Source organism: Synchiropus splendidus, chromosome 3 (genome assembly GCF_027744825.2).
Source record: "Synchiropus splendidus isolate RoL2022-P1 chromosome 3, RoL_Sspl_1.0, whole genome shotgun sequence".
NCBI lineage: Eukaryota > Metazoa > Chordata > Actinopteri > Syngnathiformes > Callionymidae > Synchiropus > Synchiropus splendidus.
This window is the reverse complement of record NC_071336.1, coordinates 10,408,948-10,428,489: the sequence shown is the minus strand read 5'-3', so window position 1 is coordinate 10,428,489 and position 19,542 is coordinate 10,408,948. Positions and strand designations below refer to the sequence as shown.

Here is a 19,542-nt window from a genome sequence, read left to right as displayed (position 1 = left end):
ACCCAACAGACTGTGGGATTAGGGATAGTGTTTACACATTTTTTTTTTATAGTACCAGGGGAAAATGAAGGTATTCTGATAAAAATGCGCGTGGTGAATAGTAACACCGACTAAGGGATGGTGAGAAAGAAAGAAAACAACAAAATAAATGTGTTTAAAATTGGATTCATGACTTTAATAAAACGGAAGTACGTTGACACAAACTTTTTCAGGCTCTGTCAGTGCAGCCCAGAAATAGCTCGGTCGGTCCGCTCCATTAGCACCGTAATTGTCTGTTATTACAAAGCTACATCGAGAGCAGCCTGCTGCCGCTGAAACAGCACCGCCGCGCCGCCGCCGGCAGGCGGGACTATGGCCCTGCACTGAGGCGCGCTGCAGGCGGCCAGCGGAAGCTCAGCTCTCCGCTCCAGCTGCTGCCAGATGACGGAGCTCCGCAGCGCAGCCCGCGCTCCTCCGGCAACCTTCAGCTTCTTAACTTGGCTTCGAGCGGGAGGGGGAGGAGACTTGGAGCGGGATTAATGTAGCGTCAAAACATCCGCAGGAGCAGCCCAGAAGGGGTCCCTCTGTCTGATGCCACTCTCTCTGCAGGAGCCCACTTCGGCTCTGACTTCAGTGATGTAACGATCCGAACCCACAACTGTTGTTACTGCGGTCCTTCTGCCAACAACATGGGAGCCGACAAACTCTAAAAAGGTAAGATGAGAGCAATTAAAAGCGGATCAGCGTTACTCTTAGCGCATGTTTGGAACCAGGACTTCCTCCATCTCGGTGTTTAGCTTTTTTAAAATGACTGATTTATCGCCCTGTCATGTTGCATGATTTCTGCCATTCACTGGGGACTTCAGTTGTGGCGGTGGCTTCATTGAACAACTGTTGCTCGGGGTCAGAACATCAGAATATGCACCTGTTCCATGAGTACAGGGATCATTGAATTGTACGGTGACTTGGAGCCCGACAGTCATTTATGAGGCAGGGAGAGCAGCAGAGGAGGATGCAGGAATGTGTCTTCCCAAAATAGATCCAGGGAGTGTCAGGGTTTTTACCCTGCTATGGTCTTGGTCAGAGGGTTAAGGTAAACAACAAGAGTGTAGTTTGCCGCTCTGGTGGTTGTTACTCTACAAGCCAAGTTTTATTTACACTCATTTCCTTCCTGTTTATTTAATGGTGACCTTTTAAAGAAGAACCCAGCCTCTTTAGTCCAGATTAGATGGGTAGGTACGGATGATACCCACATTCACCAAAAGTATGTTTGTTATAAAGTTTTAATCATGGGATGTTGCTGTCCACTAGAGGGCTCCCTGGAGTAGATCATTGATACTCAAATTGCTGAGTGCTCGCAGTGAATCTGCATACGTTAATGTTACATTACTCACCAAACTTGAAGAGAAGCAAGTTCATCTATTTGCATGTCATTTAGCTGTTGATCAAAGGGAAATTTGGCAAGGACCTTGCTCAAGGACCCATATTGAGAAATTTGAACTCATGACTTCCTATCCAGTCAGTTGCTTGGACACCGATGTGAATGTCTGAAGATAATTTCAATTCATGAGGTTGATGTTTGGCTTTATGTGTTTTGGAGGAAAACATTCCTCGTTTTTTTCATTCAAAATTCACATTAATCCCCTCTATAAAACCACCAACTATATATGTTGATGTGGCTCATGTCACATATAAATATTCTTTCATTGAATTCAACAGGAGGGCAAATAGTCAAAAAGGGCAAATAATAATATTAAAGTGGTTTATATTTTTAGCTAACAAAAATACCCCAAATTCTGTGTTCTTGTCATTTTACTTTATTTTTTTATGCGGCGGTTGGAGTCGTTTATTCAGATATGGGTAAGCTGTTTTGTAAGTCACCTTTTCCTTGGCGATGTGAAACTGATTTATTATTTAGTGGAGTGCAATGGATTACCAGACTGCTACTAAATCGCACACACGTCTTTCTCCCAGTGAAATGTCCTGCTTCCTAAACAGGCCGTGTGTCATAGTTTGGCGTAAATTGAGAGTACAAAACGCGACCAAGACAATAACATGATGAAAGACACAACTGAATGAAAGAAGAGGAGGAATCACTGAAAGGATCTTCATCACTATGATTACCAGCTTCCCAACAGTCAATAGATAGTGACTGAGGAGTGATCTGCTCTGTCAGGCAGCACATCAAGATGACTCACTCTGCTTTTCAAAAACCGCGGTGAGCCCAGCTCCACCGTGGCAGAGGATCTCAATTTTCAATTATGAGCATTTCGTCGCTCCTTATTCAATATTGAATCTAACTCCGTCAGCCAATCACAGCATCACGAACAGGATAGTCACCTGAGGTGTTGGCAAACTCGCCTAACTCATCAATGAGAGGAAAATGAAGTTGAAATGACTCAGATGTCTTCCTTATCACATCTATGTTTAAGCACTCCTGGCCACTGTGGTAGAAGTTGATTTCTCCACCTCTGCCTTCAGCAGGGATTACAAGGCATTTTCATAGAGCTGATGATTACTTGCTCTGAGGCAGCTTCACTCCCACTTTATCCACACGTGTTAAGATGCAAGAGCAGCACGATTTAACTCCTAAGCATGTCTGGAGATTTGCTCTTGGGTTCTTCTCTGTGTTGTCTGCTGTCCAGTTAGTCCAATGACCAGTGGCTTTTAACCAGGGAGGCTCTGATGAGGGTTTGCGCTCGGCATCGGCATCACTGATACTGATCAGCCAGAGCGCCGATCACACATGGATTGACAATGAATTTGTAATCGAAATGATGAGACCTTCTGTGTACATGATGTGAAAACATGAACCATTAAATCATTTTTATTCACATACGTTTTAATATAAGAAGGCATGAAGGCAAAAAATAGGAAAAGAACCTTGCGGAATGCAGCAACTATTCTGTCAAATGGACGACTGAAAAACATTTAATTTGATGTAGGACGCCGCAGTTTGGTGAGTCTCTTGAGACTTTCCTATGTTCGTGAAATATTTACATACCGTTTATGAAAGTTTCCACTCCAGATGTTTTCAGAAGTTTCTGATTCAGGTGGCTGGCGAACGCTGCACCTGACTCCATCCAGACATTTCCGTCTCCGCGTAAACGACACCTGAGAAAGGCTGCTCATGCAGCTTGGTGAAATGAATGATTATTTCTTGGGCAACTTGCTTAGCGTTCCAAATGTCACGCTCGGACCAGCGAGTGCTGCCTAAGCGTGTTGCTGCTGAGGAACTAGCGCTCTCACTTTCATGAGTCCAGAAAACTCTCTGTGCTGCTGCTTTAACTTGAAGGTGCTTCCCTGCGCTTTTTACCGTGCATGTGCTGCAGGATGCAAAATTTACATGGCAAGATTGAAAGACACTCCACAGCAGGCATGCGGCTGCTCAGTGAGCAGCGAGTAGGGAGGAGCGGATGCATCACAACCAGCGGGGCTTCATCACAGCGCCAGCTGTCACACGTGATCAGTGGTTGTGATCGGCTATGACAGGTAGTGATGGGAGATGAGGGAGGATGCAGGACTATTGAAAATCATCAGGCTGTTTTATTCTGGCTGCTAAGAAGAGTGACAGCAATGTGTCTTTGTGGACAAGAAAAGCGAGGAGTAAAAGGATCGTCTCTCAGTAGATGGCAAACGAATGAGGATGATCAATCCAGTTACAACAACAGCAACAGTTATCAGCTGGCCAAGGTTGCAGACACAAAATAATTGGATCTCTTGCTCATTCTTACAATAAACAGCTATGAATAACCGACACATTTGAAGGATAAAGTTAAAACTGTTCAGCTAAAGTGACATAAATAATGAAAACTACCAATAAATGTCTGTAAGTGGACACTGAAAATATATCAAGTCAGACCGCCCTGTGTCTGATTTAGCAGGTAAAACAGTTGGCAGCTAATCAAGTTAACTTCCATTACAATGTCATGAGCGGCCAGAGCAGGCAGGCTCCCGTCCTGGAGGCCTCGATGCAGGCAACATGAAGAGCTCAGGCCGTGTATGTTGTGAAAAGAGTGTGTGATCTCAGTGCAATATATTCTGGAATCAGTTTTGGCTTTGGTGAAAACATAGCTTTAGCTCATCACTGGAAAGCAGTTAGCAACATTAGTTGCCAAGGCCAGCTGAGACCTGCCAAGCGTTGACATGCAACAGCTTCTCTCTGGAGTTCAGGCATGGTTCTCAAAAATCACAATTTATAGTGTGATGCTCACGGCGACAGACAGTGTTCAGTCCACCAACGACACCGAAAGTAGCGGCTGGTCAGAAGCTCCAAGGACAGCGGCGTTGTTTTCCGAGCCCAGTTGATAGTGCTTTTCGCCCAGTCATTTTGGACTTTGAATTACTATCAACGACAGCCTCTCTCTCACTAATGTGCGACAAGAATTACGAGCTTAACTGTTTTATTTCTGAGCCAGGAGGAGCAGCCTCTTATGTTGGCTACATGCCCATCACTTTCAGAACACATTTCATTGACCTTTTTGATTCAGCTCATTCAGTTTGTTGTGTGTGCAAATGTATTTCTACATTTTTTATTAAAGTTGCTGAAATTCTGACAAACAACTGAAAGAAAAATAAATCCACATCCCTCCTCACACTCCATTCCACCTTTCTCTCTCTTCGTTTCTGCCGCAATGCAATTACCTCAGGCCTCTGGAGCAGCCACCCTTGATATTTAACATCCTTTTCTGCCGCCTCCTCCACCTCGACCTGCAGCGGCGTTGCACTTATCAGAGCTGCTCACCATAATTGGCTGCATGGTGAAGAGCGGCTGCTGTTTGCTTCATACGGGAGAACCAACATATCTTGAGAGCAGGGAAGAAGGACAAACAAAAATCTATCTGCATACAACCAAAGGACGCTCACACAAGACATTTCGTGCACACTATGTTTCTATCCATGTTTTTGTCTCCTTACATTTTGGCCTAATCCCCTACATTTGATCTGCGTATTGACCCAGGGTCACCTAATTTCCCCCAGAGGCCTTTTATGGAGTCTGACTGGAGGTCAGATTACACACCATGTGACATCTCCTCTCCAGAGCCCTGAAGGTCGTTCTGGAGGACAACAGGTTGCATCTCTAACAAACATTCATGGAAAACAGAGGGAAAACTTTCACAAAATGTTAGATGCAATATAATTTGCAGCGATACTGATGGTGAAAAAGTGTGAAAAGATAATGAATAAAATGCTCTGGTTTAGAAATGTTGCTTCTCTTAAGCATTTGGTTTGGGTTTCCGCTGAAACTTACGAAGCAGCCTGTGAAAGCAGGATGTGTTCTTTGACAGGATTATGCGAGATGAAGATTGTAATTTTACTGGGTGATGGGGACAATTCTCAAGGTCATGAGCGATACATTGAGTTTCACTTGAAGCGATCAGCCAGCACCTTGTGCAAAGACGACTGGCTCTTTCAAAAACATTTGTGGCTTGTATCACGGGTGGATGTGACACGTTCCATAGTTTCTTTAAACTTTGCTGGGTGCTTTCAAAACATGTGCGGCTCATTTGCCGCTCATGTGAGCTCAATCTCACCTGAGAGAAATGGGGTGTTGGGTGGGGGACTGCACAACCAGACAGATGATGAGGAAACCCAACAAGGCAGAATGTGCTAGTTTCTTCCAGCCTATTTTATTCATTCAAAATTCTTTATGCCATCTTGAATTACCTTTATGGGGTAGAGAGGAATCCTACTCATTCCATCTTGGAGATGCTACGTCGGGGGACATTTGAAATGTTTTGCTTTCATCCAAGGCTACTTGATGACTGTGTATCAATGGTTTTTGTCATGGTTGTTTTGATTTTGTGTTTTCCCTCTGTGCCCTGTTTATGTCAGTCCTTTTGATGACTGTTGGTCTTCATTTTAGTGATGTCTGTTTTGGCTGGATTCAGTAGATAAGTTGAGGAGTCATTTCACAAAGTTATCTTTTGGAATTTTCCAATATTCCTGTTATTTAGCAGATATTGCAGGAAGATGTCACATTATTTCCCATTTCGTTTGCCATTTATTTTAGTAGAGAAAGACCTATAACAACTGGAGGAAGATGGACTTGAAATTGACCTGTTCACCCTGTAATGCAACTGTTGCTCCACACGTGGTGTAAGTTGCCACAGTGCGAATCCAACTCTGAGAAAGTGAAAGTTTCTTTTATCCCCAAAGTCATCTTGTGAGTGTGAAGGCTTAGTGTAAACACAGGACACAGTGCGAAACTGTAACAGTGAGAATGTGGTGTGTAGCGCTGTTTTTTATTCAGCACTGCAGGAGACTTTTCATGTATTTCATGGCCCACCTTTCATTCTCGGGCTTCATACTCCTACTCTGGTTTTTAGCACTCACAATGTCAAAGTCACTGTTTGAAGCCTGAGGTGCAAATGAAATTGTTTTGCAGCGAAACGTTGACAAGTGGCAGCAGTCAGAAAAAAAAAACCCAAGTGGTTTGTGCAGGCAAATCGCAGAACTGCGTTTCATTTTCAAACTCTTTCAGAACAGAGGGAAGGACTGAAAAATAACTGATTTCCGGCACCTGCAATCATAAAGTGGATTTTCTAATCTTCCTCATGCGCAAGGGGTTTTATTACAGGAAACTATGGGGTTTGTGGTCTGAGAAGCAATTTTGGTTTATTTTTCTACAGCATCTCGCTTGAGTGCTCTCGCCCTGCTGATGTGGGTAACACGTCAGACCGACTGCAAAGTGCAGGGTGCAGAAGTTTGACAGACACAAGTTAACGAAACGGCACAAAGCAAATTAGTCTCTGTGGAGAGTATGAGTGCACTGATCTGTGTCACCTCACTCACACTCTAAATTAGATGATCTTCAAAAAAAATGATATATATATATATATATACGTACAGTTGTTTCATCTCACTAAGGAAGCATGGTATTTATGAAACATAAAGAGGAGATTTAGTCATATCTACAGAGCAATGCAAGAGGGAGACGTTTTGTGAAATATAAAAACAAATAAATGTGATTATTTATTATATATGCAGTATATATAAATAATATATGAAATAAATTATATTGTAACACTGAGAAGGTTCTTCTCTGTGAATAATGGGCGATTTCTGGGGAAGAAAGCAAATGACTCATTTTTATTCAAACCATACTTATGAGTAGCACTTGTCAGATGATGAAGTGTCTGAAGGTGAAGGATCGAGATGGGTGGCTTTGTCTTATAACAGCTGAAGGTCAAAATGAAGTGGATGTTGTCCTCTCTTACGAAGGGTCAGCAGTACAAAACATTTGGTGTGTGTGGCTAAACAGTGAGACTTTCACACGAGTTGTTTCCATGCCTTTTGCTGTTGTCATTGGTATTTCTGTTTGTTTACCTATAAAAACCATGGCTACTGCAGTTGGTTGCAGAACCAGTTTGAGGATGACGATGGTGTCCGTCTTTCTTTAAACTTCACACTTTTCTGACACTCCTTATCTTTGGTGAGAAGAACAAGCTGGCTTGCTCACTGGCACCAGCAACACATCCAGCTGTCATGAAGCGGCATCTGTTCTCTGATACTGAAGCTGAAGCTGCATTCTGACGGTGAGCCGGCAGGATCTGATCATGTTCTCGCTTAGTGCAACACTGTGCTGAATTTGATTCTCCTGCAAATAGTTTTACATGATTGAAATTCAACACAACCACCTGTATAGACTGCGTGTGATCATATGACACTGCATATTTAAGAATTGTGCCAGATGCATGTGGCAGACTCGAAGGTGTGATTGTCTCGCTACACACAGGTGCGTTCAGTTACCGGTGTAAAATATGTGCACTACCTTCTGAACATGGTAAATAAAGACGCAATTTCATTGATAAGACCAAGGGAAAGTGATATCCAATGTGTTTTTTCCCAAGTTTTTCCCAAGATTGATATGTTACGCCATGGAGCTGAGAATGGGTGGGTGGGTCCGCCTATGCTGGGACTTTGATTTTCCCATCACCCTTCGCGCTATTTGGGGCCCTGACCACTTGGAGACAGACGTCATAGCTGCTCAAGTTATGTTCCAGATAGATCGTTCACAGCACAATCAAACCAGAAAAAATTCATATCAATTACTCCTGCGGTGATGTCAACAGTGAAACAAAACAGAAAACATGTGTCACCCTCCGCCTTGTCTCTCATGTCCTCGTCCATTTCTACAGTAGTTCTGTGTAGTCCTGCACGATTTTTTGGGGAAAATATGAATCACCGTTTTTTAGCGAAGAATTGATATCACGATTCTCAGCCATGATTTTTTTCTCATGAAATAAGAAGTTTATTACACACCATGACAAAACAAAGTTGCAGCACCAAACAGAGAACGTTTGAGGTGCTGATAAAGATTCGTGGTGTTACCTTGCGGTGTGACGGACGATGGAAAACACGTCTTGCAAATCACTTGAGATTGACATTGTCATCTGGTTTGAATCCAAAATACAGCCACACAACCCAAGGCGAGCCTTTTTTTTCTGAACAAGTTTGTTTTGAGACCGTTTTGTGGGCTGATTCTCATAGCTAGTTCCCGGTTTGTCATCCATATTCCTTCAGTTTCTGTCCTGTCCCCGAGCTATCCAATCGTCCACGTCACAAGTGAAACACTTGACTACAGGTGAAGGTGAAGCCATGAGCATCATGGGAGCGTAAAACTCACAAAGGAAAGTACCATTTGTGATGCAAATCCAGTCGGTTTGTAAATTAAATGTGAATAGAAATTCACTGAAACTTAAACCAGTCACAAGGGTGAAGCGAAATCGCGATTTTTGAACGATTTATTGTGCAGGCCGAGTTCTGTGTGATATTGTTATAAAATCCCTACCTCATGGTCGACATTCATATCTCTTTCAATTCCTTGTTTAACACTTTGGATCACAAGGTGAATGTATTTACATACTATACCTCATTTCAGATCCAGAAACATCACACAGCACCGTTTCACCGATCCAACAGCTGGATCTTCAGCACCAAAACATGTACCATGTTGTGGTTGCTCATATAACTCAGTTCATGCGATGGTGACCACACGCGAAAAATGAAGCCACAGGATGCAGGAGCCCTATGTTTGGAAATTGATAGTTGGCATATGACTTCCTTCTTCTGTCAGTGGTTAGGAGACGTGCCACCACTATAGACACACGTTGGTTTTCTGAGGAGCTATATTGTTGTGTAACTTCAGATGGATGGTCCTTTATCAGTAACATCCAGGACACTACTGCTTCCAACACATTCCTGGCATCCTTTTTTTTCCAGGCGTCTGCCACTGACACATGTGCTCTCTGTACAAAACTGATATGTCAGATAAAGTCATTTCATGGAAACTGTTGAATCCACATAGTAAAACTCTGTAACAACAGGAAGTCAGACATCAGCAGCGCTGTGAAATATGAACTTTGGCTTGAGCTGCCGAAGTTGGCACGAATCACGTGGGAGCGAAACTCTGTGGTCTATTGACATTTTTTGTGATCTCTTCCTTTGTGTACGGAGGTTGCGGGTGTCAGGATGATTTAGACCCCCCCAAAAAAATGCTGAAGTGCGGTTTTGTACTTATTGTGAAGTGAAATATAAATGCCAAGGGGAAAAAGGTTGAGCAGAAGATTCATACTGAAATGTTGAGCCAAAAATTCCTGTTAGCTATTGTCTCTGACAAAATTCAAAATTCAACCATTATCTTTGCCAGTGTAATGAATAAAATGTTCTTTGTGAGAATGCCCCATTATGTTCCTTGTGTCACCTGTTTGAGTGTACTAAATCTTCTCAGACCTGAGCTCCACACAGCCACTCTCTGACAGTACTTAGTCACGAACACCTGAGATGGACAGTTAGTCCAACAGTGCTGTCGCTAAACTTTGTGCTGTAAAACTGCCTATTGACACGTCCTTGTACACATCAACCACATGTTCATGGGTTAACCTCCTGGTTCAGCACATCTCAGACTGGTGACTGTGGTTGTATCGCAAATGTTTGTCTCACAGCACCTTTATTTTGAAATACCTGTGGTGAAACAGTCAGCGCTGATGTAGCTTCATCCTTGTTCACCAGGCGAAAACATTTACAGTAGCAGAGCATCACGAGATTTGAGGTGTAAGTGTCCCTGTCTCTCGGTGTGACTTTAGTGTCACACACTGTTTCAAGATGAGTGGGAAAACACTTCACTCACACCCTTCCTGTGTTTTGTGTTAACCCAACTTTCACATCTGATAAAAACGAACAAAAGTCGGGCAGGAAGTTTCATAACAAAGCAGCCAGAAACGGCAAGGCACAATGATGAATGAGTGAATGTGAGCCGCGTTGGTGGGAGGGGAGGGTTTTAATCACATGAATTCTGCAGTTCATTTGAAAAGGGTTGAGTGGCACCTAGGTGTGCCAGATGTGCGACGGGGCGTGAGACATTATTCCCGCACTGAGCGCAACTCATCACTCAGGCAGCCGCAAACGAAATTGTGAAATCTACAAGTCCACCCCACCCATTTTCTCGCTTCCCTTTATTATTTCCACACAACAATTTTGTTGTTCTGTCATCGCGTCGCTCGCCACCAGCTGTGACGCCGATTTTTACTCACTGTTGTTCAGATGTGCCCTCATGGCATCGCTGCCCCCGTCTCCCAGAGGAGCGACTGCAGCTGCTAATCTGGGTTTGCAGCCGGCGCCCTCCCCCCGCCCCCCGCCCCTGTCAGTAGTGTGGCATTCAGTGAGTCCAGGGAAAAGGAAGCATTCCCTCTTCCTGCTTTCAGTACCCTGCTGTCTGTGAATAAAGTCACCGCCTCAGGAGAGCTCGATCTGTCCCATCACGCAACAGCTTACTCACTACTACTTCCTGAAGCCATCCCAGCTGTTGGCGTGTGTGTCATGAATGAGCGTGCCGTTGCTTGCTGCACTGACATTTCATCGTTTGGAGACTGTTTTTCGAAAGTGTTGTATTAAAATGAACATAAGGAAAGCTTTTACTCTCCTTACTATTCATGCTGAAAACTATTTAAAACACATTTTCAGTTCATTTGATATATTTAAACGGCTTCACAATTTATTCTTGTGTATGGCGGCATTTTTTATTTGAATTAAAATTTATATTGGTCATTGTCACTATTACACCAGAGGAGAACAATATAATTAATGGTAAAATGGCAGTGAAGACTTTTATTCTTAAGGTACTAAGATGTGATCGGAGAAAGTCTATTGGACACTGAAGTGTGTGGAAGGAACTTCAATATATGTTATTGATTTGAGTGAGAAAGTGTCATGAGCTGGGTCAGCTGGTGGCAGTAGACTTGCAACAGGCGGGACGAGGACGCACAGCAACAAGGCCCATTCCGTTGCGTGAGAAAACCCTGGATGGTAAATCCACAGTGTCACCAGTCACATAGACGTGTATGTGAGTGTATGTTGTGTTGGATGAATTCCGTTTTCTGGCTTGTGGTTGTTTTCACCAGAGCTGGTCACATGATTGACCAGTCCCCAGTTGGTAGTCGTGCGGATGATGTATTAGTATGTTTGAACCAATAGAACACCACCAAAATCAAATCACATCCAAGTTTATTTCCATTCCAACCCTTTTTGAAAATTTTCTCTTCTTAAGTGGTGTTTGCAAATGCACAACTAAAAAAAGATGGTGTGTTCTATTCACCAAGGAAGTGGGCTCTTGGAATGCTGTCACTGCCGGCGTCAACCCATTCCACTTACACGAGTCGGAAAACCAGGTGGTGATGTCCTTGAACGCCATTCTGTCACTTGTCCGAATATGAGCAATGACAATCCGCTGGATGAAGAGACAACACAAAAATTTGCCTTTGGCATATTTCATTGATTGTAATTTTCTATTTCCCTTTTACTCTCGTGGAACCCATCTTGAAATTGTCTCGTTTGGGTGGCGAGGATTCACAGACTTTCCGACACGGAAATTCCGCCTCGAGGCTGGTCTTGTGGAGACTTCTCGTAAATCCCCTGTATTGAGTGCAACTCTGCCATAAGCCATGATACACAGATGCTGTCAGAATGGTAAATCACTCCCAGGAACAAGGAACCATAACTGTATACTTGGTTCCATTGTTGACTCAAATTCTCGTTGAAGCCATTCAGTCACCAGGATTTACAGATGGTCTGAATGTGATACGGTGAATGAACTGGATTGGACTGGAGAGAAGAGATGCCTGAACTGATACCCTGAGGGGTCAACATTCTCTGACTACAAACGTAGCTCTGGCAATTACACGGAACCTCTGGCACCCACTTCTGCTCTAGACACTGGTGTTGTCTCGACTCCCGCAACATCCTTTTGGCCAAGATGAATAAATGAATGAAGCCTATTTAGCAGACGGCAACAACTCTCCTGTTCCTGTCTCCTCCATTGGCTAATGAAAACACTCACACCATTAAGCCTAAAATGTTCGTCTTAAATTGGTAACTAATTATTCCCACATGGGCAGAGCTTGAACCTCAGGCAGAAACACATCTTTTTTTTTTTTTAGGAAGGTTGTTGTTGGTATAATAACTGCATCTCATGTTTTGAGCAGCGACTGGTGGAAGCCTCATTCAATATGAAATCGATTTCAGTGAGGAACTGGGCTCGGGGTATTTACCAGGGAGGAAATGAGACTGTAAGTGAAATGCCGATAGTAGGATGGCGCTCGCTGCCTTTGTGTTTGTCTTAGTCTCATTATCAATCAATCCTGCTATCGACACAGAGGCGCGAGGGCGTTTACAAGATTTATACTTCTGTGACAAGATCAGGTTCACAGAGTATTTGATTCACCTTCTGTGACATTAATGGGGCAGTGGCCAAGAAAAATAACTCGGATTCATCCCAGTAATGTATTATATCTGCTTGCTCCTTTTAAAATAAATAAATAAATCTGCTTTCTACGCTGCTGTAAAAGAAGCCGGCTGGGAAGAATAATATTTGATAGAAACCCCTGTCTGCTGGTGTATCGTACAAAACGCTCAGACAACAAACTCTTGTGATGGGGAATGCTAGCTTATGATGTCATCGGAAATATGTAACGTCTGGAATAGCAACCCAACATGAAATATGGCCGCCCTGGGAAAGTAGACCTCCCGCCCCTGATGTCAAGACTCAGAGGCATTGGAATGAGGGCGTGTGACATTTCCGGAGACCACTGAATCAGATCCATCACCACCAGGTTTGATCGGTCCTTTCATCCCCATCTCGCCCCCTAATCTACCTGATCGATGGGGCTTAGATGGCCGTCGCCAGGCAACGCTGGATGACACCAAAGCTCCGACCGCTTGTGGGAGACCACACAATCAATCAGACTGAACCACATCTTCCAAGATGGACTGTAGGAGAAGATTAGATTAGATTAGATTAGGGTTGGGCGATATGGACAAAAAAAGTTATCACGCAAAATGTAGTAGTTTCGGCGCTAACGATAATTATCACGATGTTTTGGACACATTACAGTCTCTCGTGAAACTGTTTCATGATGAAAATTGGAGTTTTTCTCCAGCATCATTATTTGTTTACGTCTGAATATAATAGTTAACCAAGTGTAGAGATGAGAAATTCAATGTTTCACGTCTCTGGTAGAACCCGGTCGTTTTATTTAGGGGTTAAATTGAGCCGTCTGTCTGCTGTATCTCAATAAATGATCATTTAGTCATATTCTATTCTCAAAACATAATACTAACTGTCAGTCCTTTCTCTTGTGTGATGAAAAACATTTTCACAATTCTCTCTCCTAAAATGGTTGTTTTCCTTTGTCTTATTGAATATTTCATGAATACTTTTAACGTTTTGTTGATGGTCCCTAACTGATGCCGGATCGTAGCATTAGCGCCGCCTGTGAGAGTGTGTCCGCGATCAGTGAAGCCTAATCGGGGACGCGGAAGAGGACGCCGCCAACAATAGCAGAGCGGAGGTCCATCCGATATCCAACTATTTTCACCACGGTGTTCCGCCGAGGCACCAGCGCAGCGGGAGCCCTGCATGTGTTGATGTGAACCAAGGCAGACGGCCGCGTCAGAGAACCTCTGAGGACCACTCCATCGAATAAAATAAAGACAGATCCAGAGACTCAGAGTCGACCAGTGTCATTATCAAAGGTTCTCTTTATTAAAAATAAGTAAAAAACTATGATCGTGAACCACAGTCCACCACATTCTCCACAGCTGTCACACACCGCAGAGCTGGAGAGCGTGGTGCTCTGTCGCGGTCTCATCATGTTCACGTGTGCAAGTCCAATGCAGCGAGTGTGTCACGTGTTTAGCGAATTTATCGTGAGATGCAGAATTGTCATCGTGGAGATTGTGTTTGGCGGTATATCGTGTACGATAAGTTATTGTCCTAGATTAGATTAGATTGCCTTTATTCTTCCCACAAGGGGGACATTTGGGTTGTTGCAGCAGCATAACAAACATTAAGGACAAACATTGAACATTGAAAACAAAGCAACAACATAGTCAACACTGTAGAAACAAAGACACTCTGCAGAAACAGAAGTTGCGACAACACAAGAGATTTAACACAGGATGTTTTTCAGAAGAGGGAGAATCACAGTGCTTCTGTCAGAGGGATGATAGACGATACGTGCCTCAGGATGGCACAATAGCCTGTCAGTGCTGCTGTGCCAGATGGGAATCTTCCTCTTTTAGTCATGCGTCAGGATCTAGTGTCAGCAAGAACTGAACCTCTATTCCGAGTTATGAGTTGTCTCCTGCGGACAGAGTGTTCTGAGCGCAGAGGTAAAAAATGCAGAAGTAAAAAAAAAAAACACTACAGACAACTCTGGACATGAATAAAGACTCCTGTAGTAAAAGATTTGAGGAAACCTACCTTCCTCTTACCGTCATGAGAAGTGAGAACAGAGGTTAGAGTCAAGAGAATGTTGTGTAACTCATGTTTGCATTGCTTATATGAGACTCATCACACTCACACAAGCACGTCCACACATTTGAATCTATATCCTCATAGTGTCTGCACATTGCCATAACCCTCTCTCCCTAAACATAACAAGCCAAAAGTCCTCACAAGGAGAGGTTTTTCCCTGAATTGGTGCTAACAAGAAAAGATAAACCAATCCTTCGCACACACTAAACCTAACATCCAAAAAAATGGCTCACCTTAACCAGGGCTCTGAACCATACTTAAACCTAGTTATAGTGACCACCTGTTTTAAAGCCCTACAAGCCCCACAAGAGCCCCGGATGAGGGTGCTTTCCCCAAAGTTGGACCTCACTAGTATAGATAGGCTTAAAGGCACGCACACCTCCACACAGAGACTTACCCAACAGTGAAATTAAACATTTAACCTCTGGCATGAAGCTAACTGGCTTTTCCTCGGTGTGGCTGCACTGGAGGTGAACAAAGGGAATATCTTGGGTGAGTGAAAATGTCCAGGCATCCAAAAACCATGGCAACCGCAACTTAGCACTTATTTTATGAACAGCACACAATAACCACACTTTAACCTTCTGCACTGACCTCTGGGCGTCTGCGCTGTTTACATTCACAAGTCGATATGTATTTTAAATGTCGAGGTTATTACGAGGTCCTTCTCAAGCCTCGCAGCCGGAGCACACCCCTCCATGTTGATTAATCCAGCGCCTGTGCTGTTGCTGTGTGGTGGAATTGATGAGGATGTGCACACTTCTATTGTTTCTGACACAATGGTGCAGCGAGGTGGGTGGACACACTCAATAACAGTCTTTAGTAGAAGTGTGAACTGCACAAACACAAGCACATTTCTGCACAAAAGGCAAGAAAAAAACCCTACTTAGTTGGCTTCCGATGATGTGTTCTCACCCAAAATCTGCATTAAAACAGCACTTGTTTCTGTTTTTTTGGCACCATTATTCTACTGTTTTTTTTGCCACAGTGAAAACACTCATAAACAATTCAAGGAAAAGGCTTATTGGGGACTCCAAATAGTCAGGAGGTGTGAGACCGAGTGCATGTCTGAGTCTACTATCCAGGGTGTCTCATTCAGTGCTGCTGGAACTGACCCCTGCTGCCTTCCTGTAAGTGTGGTTCCCATGAACCTACCCAAAAGTTATTATTGAAAAACGGTTCCATGTGTTTGTAGTGGCGTGTCACTAGAGTGGTGGAGACTCCAAACAGTGACCACATGCAGTTGATTCATCTGCCTTTGACAAGCTCACTCTCACGCTCTCCAACTCTCTTAACATCAAACATTATTATGACGCTCCAGCTCGTGTTTTAGTATTCGAGATTGATCTTGGTCTCAAGACCAGTCTAAATAGCATTTTTAGGGTATCAGTCTCATATGTATGTATTGTATATATGTTTGTATTTTTACTTGGTCCTGTCTCGGCCTTGGACTGAGCAGACTTCGGATTTCTATTCAAGACCAGTCGAGACAGACGGATCAAACAAGAATACAGCAGCTTCCTTCCCGGTGTCACACACTTGGGGTCACCATGGCATCTCTGCACAGTGGAAGATGGGACAATTATTATGAAATACCTTGCTGAAAAGAAATCAGTCGCGTCGTGTTGAGAAGTAGCCACAGTCCTATAGTAGTAAACTTTTTCATGTTTTTCTCAGACACAGTAATTATTTATTATTTGTGTCAAGATATTTGTACATATATTATGAATATTTATTCTTTGTCTTGTGTTGTTTGATAGTTTCTGACCACTTTTTTGTAGTTTCTTTTCTTTCTTGTATGTTTGCTGATGCTTTGTGAACGTCTTTGATGTTTGTTGCGCATCTCTAATGTCTTTGGCATCTTTATGTCTTTGTTGTCATTGGCTGTTGCTGCTGTGACACGCTGAATTTCCCCACTGTGTATGCATCTTATTTCACAACACACACCATTAAATAAGAAAAAACATCTGAAAACATGGTTGGCTCTCGTATGACGATTTGCATCCATCATTTTGTGTTTTTTCATTCACGATGATGTTAGCAAACAAGCAAAGTAGAAAGTATGCGCGGGAGGTTACTGCCGTGCAAGGCATTAGTAATGCACAAAATAAACAGAAGACTGACAGAAAGCAGAGCTGAAGGAGTCACTGAAACAGGAGAGAAACACATGAACGGAACAGCCTGAAAAATGTTGTGGTCAGAAACACACACAGCAGTCTATACATGCTTGAAGTGGTAAAAATAATCCCAGAAAACACAGAGAGAACGTAATGATAAGATATAAGAAGAGGTCAAGAGGTCGAGAGAAGAGCACAAAAAGTCAATGTAAAACAGTCACGAACCATGTCAAGAGAAACAGCATCAACACACAGTTAAAGTGAGTATGTAACCATGACCCAAGTCAGTAGTCGGATTATTCCAGTCACTGGACCTCTGCAAGCGATTCAGGTCTGTGTGCAGAATTCTTTGGCCTGCACTCTCTTCACTGCCATGTCAAAATGATGTAATGCAAACCCCCGAATGAAGAGGAAAGTGGACTACAAATTCACAGTGGCTCAGCAGCTGGCGGGTCACCAATGGTGAAATGAATCTCTTCAATGCATCACAAGATGTGCTGGACGACAGGCCTAAATCAGATCTCTTTTTCGGTCCAATGTGGACCCGCATTACTCAGGCTGGCATTAAAATCTGAAGTATTTTGCAGAGCATGCTGAAGTTAAAGTTCTCTCCACTGAGAATGGCAAATGGTGTCAGTTTGTCCAACTTTAGTTTATGCCCCTCCAGTTTGTGATGTAGCAGCTTGTAATAACAAGATGAGCCTGTTTGTTTGTTTTCAAATAAAGAGTTTGCAAAACATCAGCTCTCAGGTATCAAGTTAAAAGGCCTTTTTTTCCCCATCTTTTGACTTCTAAATGTGCACGCAGTTAATGATTGACTTTTTTTGGCTCCTCTTGAACTTTTTTTTTTTTTTACAACATGGGCTCAAAGATTGCAACGGTGCTAATTTAAACCATTGTTTTCTGTATTGGCGGTCAGTGTCATTGGGGATGGGAGCAACATTTTGCTGACTTGTGTGAGTGTTTGTTCATAAAATCATAAAAAAGACTTTGTTTATTCATATTATTTTTTTAAAAAGGAAAGATTAAAAGTCACTGGGATGCATCTCAACACAATTCTTTGTTGACATGCTGTCGAATGTGAAGACTATATTCTGTTCTGACTCACAAAGTTGAAAGGGGCTTGTCAGAGGATAATGACGGTTGACATCCCAAAGACTGAAGACCTGTCAGTCACGTGTGACTTGAGGTGACAACTGTTCCAGATGATTCTTCAGGATGTCCACTGTTTAAAATGTCTATTGTCATTGTATTTTTAGTGTGAAAATAAGATCAGCTGTGTATTTTGATTTATCTCGTAAAAATACGATAATTTTGGCCACACTTTAGATGAGGGAACATATGCAGTATTACACCAAATAAACTGCTTAACTTCACGTGTATGAGCAACATATTAGACTGCAATTAAGTCACAGAAAATCCACTCCAAACACAGCAATTACTGATTATTAACAGCGAATAAGCAAGTAAATAGCTTGTTAATGTGTTCCCCGATCTGAGTGTTACTATATTTTTATATATATAACTGTTTGGTTTTTGTTAACATTGCCTTTTTAACACTTTGTTCATACTTAAAAAACACTTTTTACAATGTATTTATTATGAAAATGTAACATTTTCTGTTAAAAAAATGCAATATTTTGAATACATTTGAAATCCAAGTAATTACATGATATCGTTTTTTTGTTGAATTTCTTTTTTTTAAGAATTCTAGTGGACTCGCAAAGGATAGAAAATTTAAAATAAAACTATGAAAATAAAACAACTTCTCTCAATTGCTGTCCTCAGTGACTCCTGATGAATTCGACCAAGAAAGAGGAGGAGAACAAGATGGAGTCTGGATCCTCGGAGCAGTCGGCCACTGTGGATGAGTTGGTGGAATCTTGTATCACAGCTTTCGGTCGGTTCACTCAGCCACGACAGAACAGTTGAATTATGCATTTATCATGAGTTTGATGAACTTCTGATGTCCTCTGACAGATGGCAAAGGCACTTTGAAGGACGTCGCCTTGGTCCGCATGTTCCTAATGATGCACCCCTGGTACATTCCATCCACAGATTTGGCCAAGAAACTGGTGCTCAAGTATCCTTTGTCAGTGCAGAATCGGACTTTTATTAATGAGCTCTGGTGACTATTCACCTTAACATTTGGCTCATATCCCAAGAGGAGAGCTGCAGTGCTGAGCGCCGTACTAGAATCTGTCACCTTGTCAAGTAAGACACTGTCATCCGCTTTGTCTCTGGTATTGCCCGAGGCACACCACCCGCAGTTACTCCAGCTCTTCACAGTTGTGTGAATTAAAAAGGCTTTGGACATATATGCGCTTTTCGAATGGCTATCTCCTGATATAGAATTTTCTGTCCGACTGAGTCCATATCTCTGCTTCCTCAGGTACTGGATCTCTGAGTTTCCAGCTGAGTTCAACCTCAGCCCGGAGCTCGCAGACCAAATCAAAGACTTTAAACACCTCTTGACCACTGAGGGCAACGAGAGCCAGAGTCAGCTCATCGACCTCGACAGCGTGTAAGTGGACTTAATTCTGAACGACAGTCATTGTCAGCGTGCCCTTTTCATCGCCTGATCTCAGACATTTTGGGTCGCTGGCTTCTTCTGCTCTGGTGAAAGCAGCT

General features: G+C 42.9%; 1 protein-coding gene across 2 annotated transcripts in view; it reads left to right on the top strand.

Annotated features, from left to right (window-relative positions):
- The first annotated feature begins 443 nt into the window (after window positions 1-443).
- The window catches only part of LOC128755651 (RAS guanyl-releasing protein 2-like), a 36,371-nt gene continuing 17,272 nt past the window's right edge, over window positions 444-19,542 (top strand). Inside the window, exons 1-5 of one of the 2 annotated variants that reach the window (XM_053859525.1) lie at window positions 444-693; window positions 18,700-18,811; window positions 18,892-18,994; window positions 19,069-19,125; window positions 19,304-19,435. In XM_053859525.1, the coding sequence (XP_053715500.1) occupies window positions 18,709-18,811; window positions 18,892-18,994; window positions 19,069-19,125; window positions 19,304-19,435 (395 nt within the window). In that variant the 5' untranslated portion in view covers window positions 444-693; window positions 18,700-18,708. Of the gene's footprint in view, window positions 694-18,699; window positions 18,812-18,891; window positions 18,995-19,046; window positions 19,126-19,303; window positions 19,436-19,542 lie in introns of those variants that run through there. The other variant, XM_053859524.1, reaches the window with a different exon arrangement.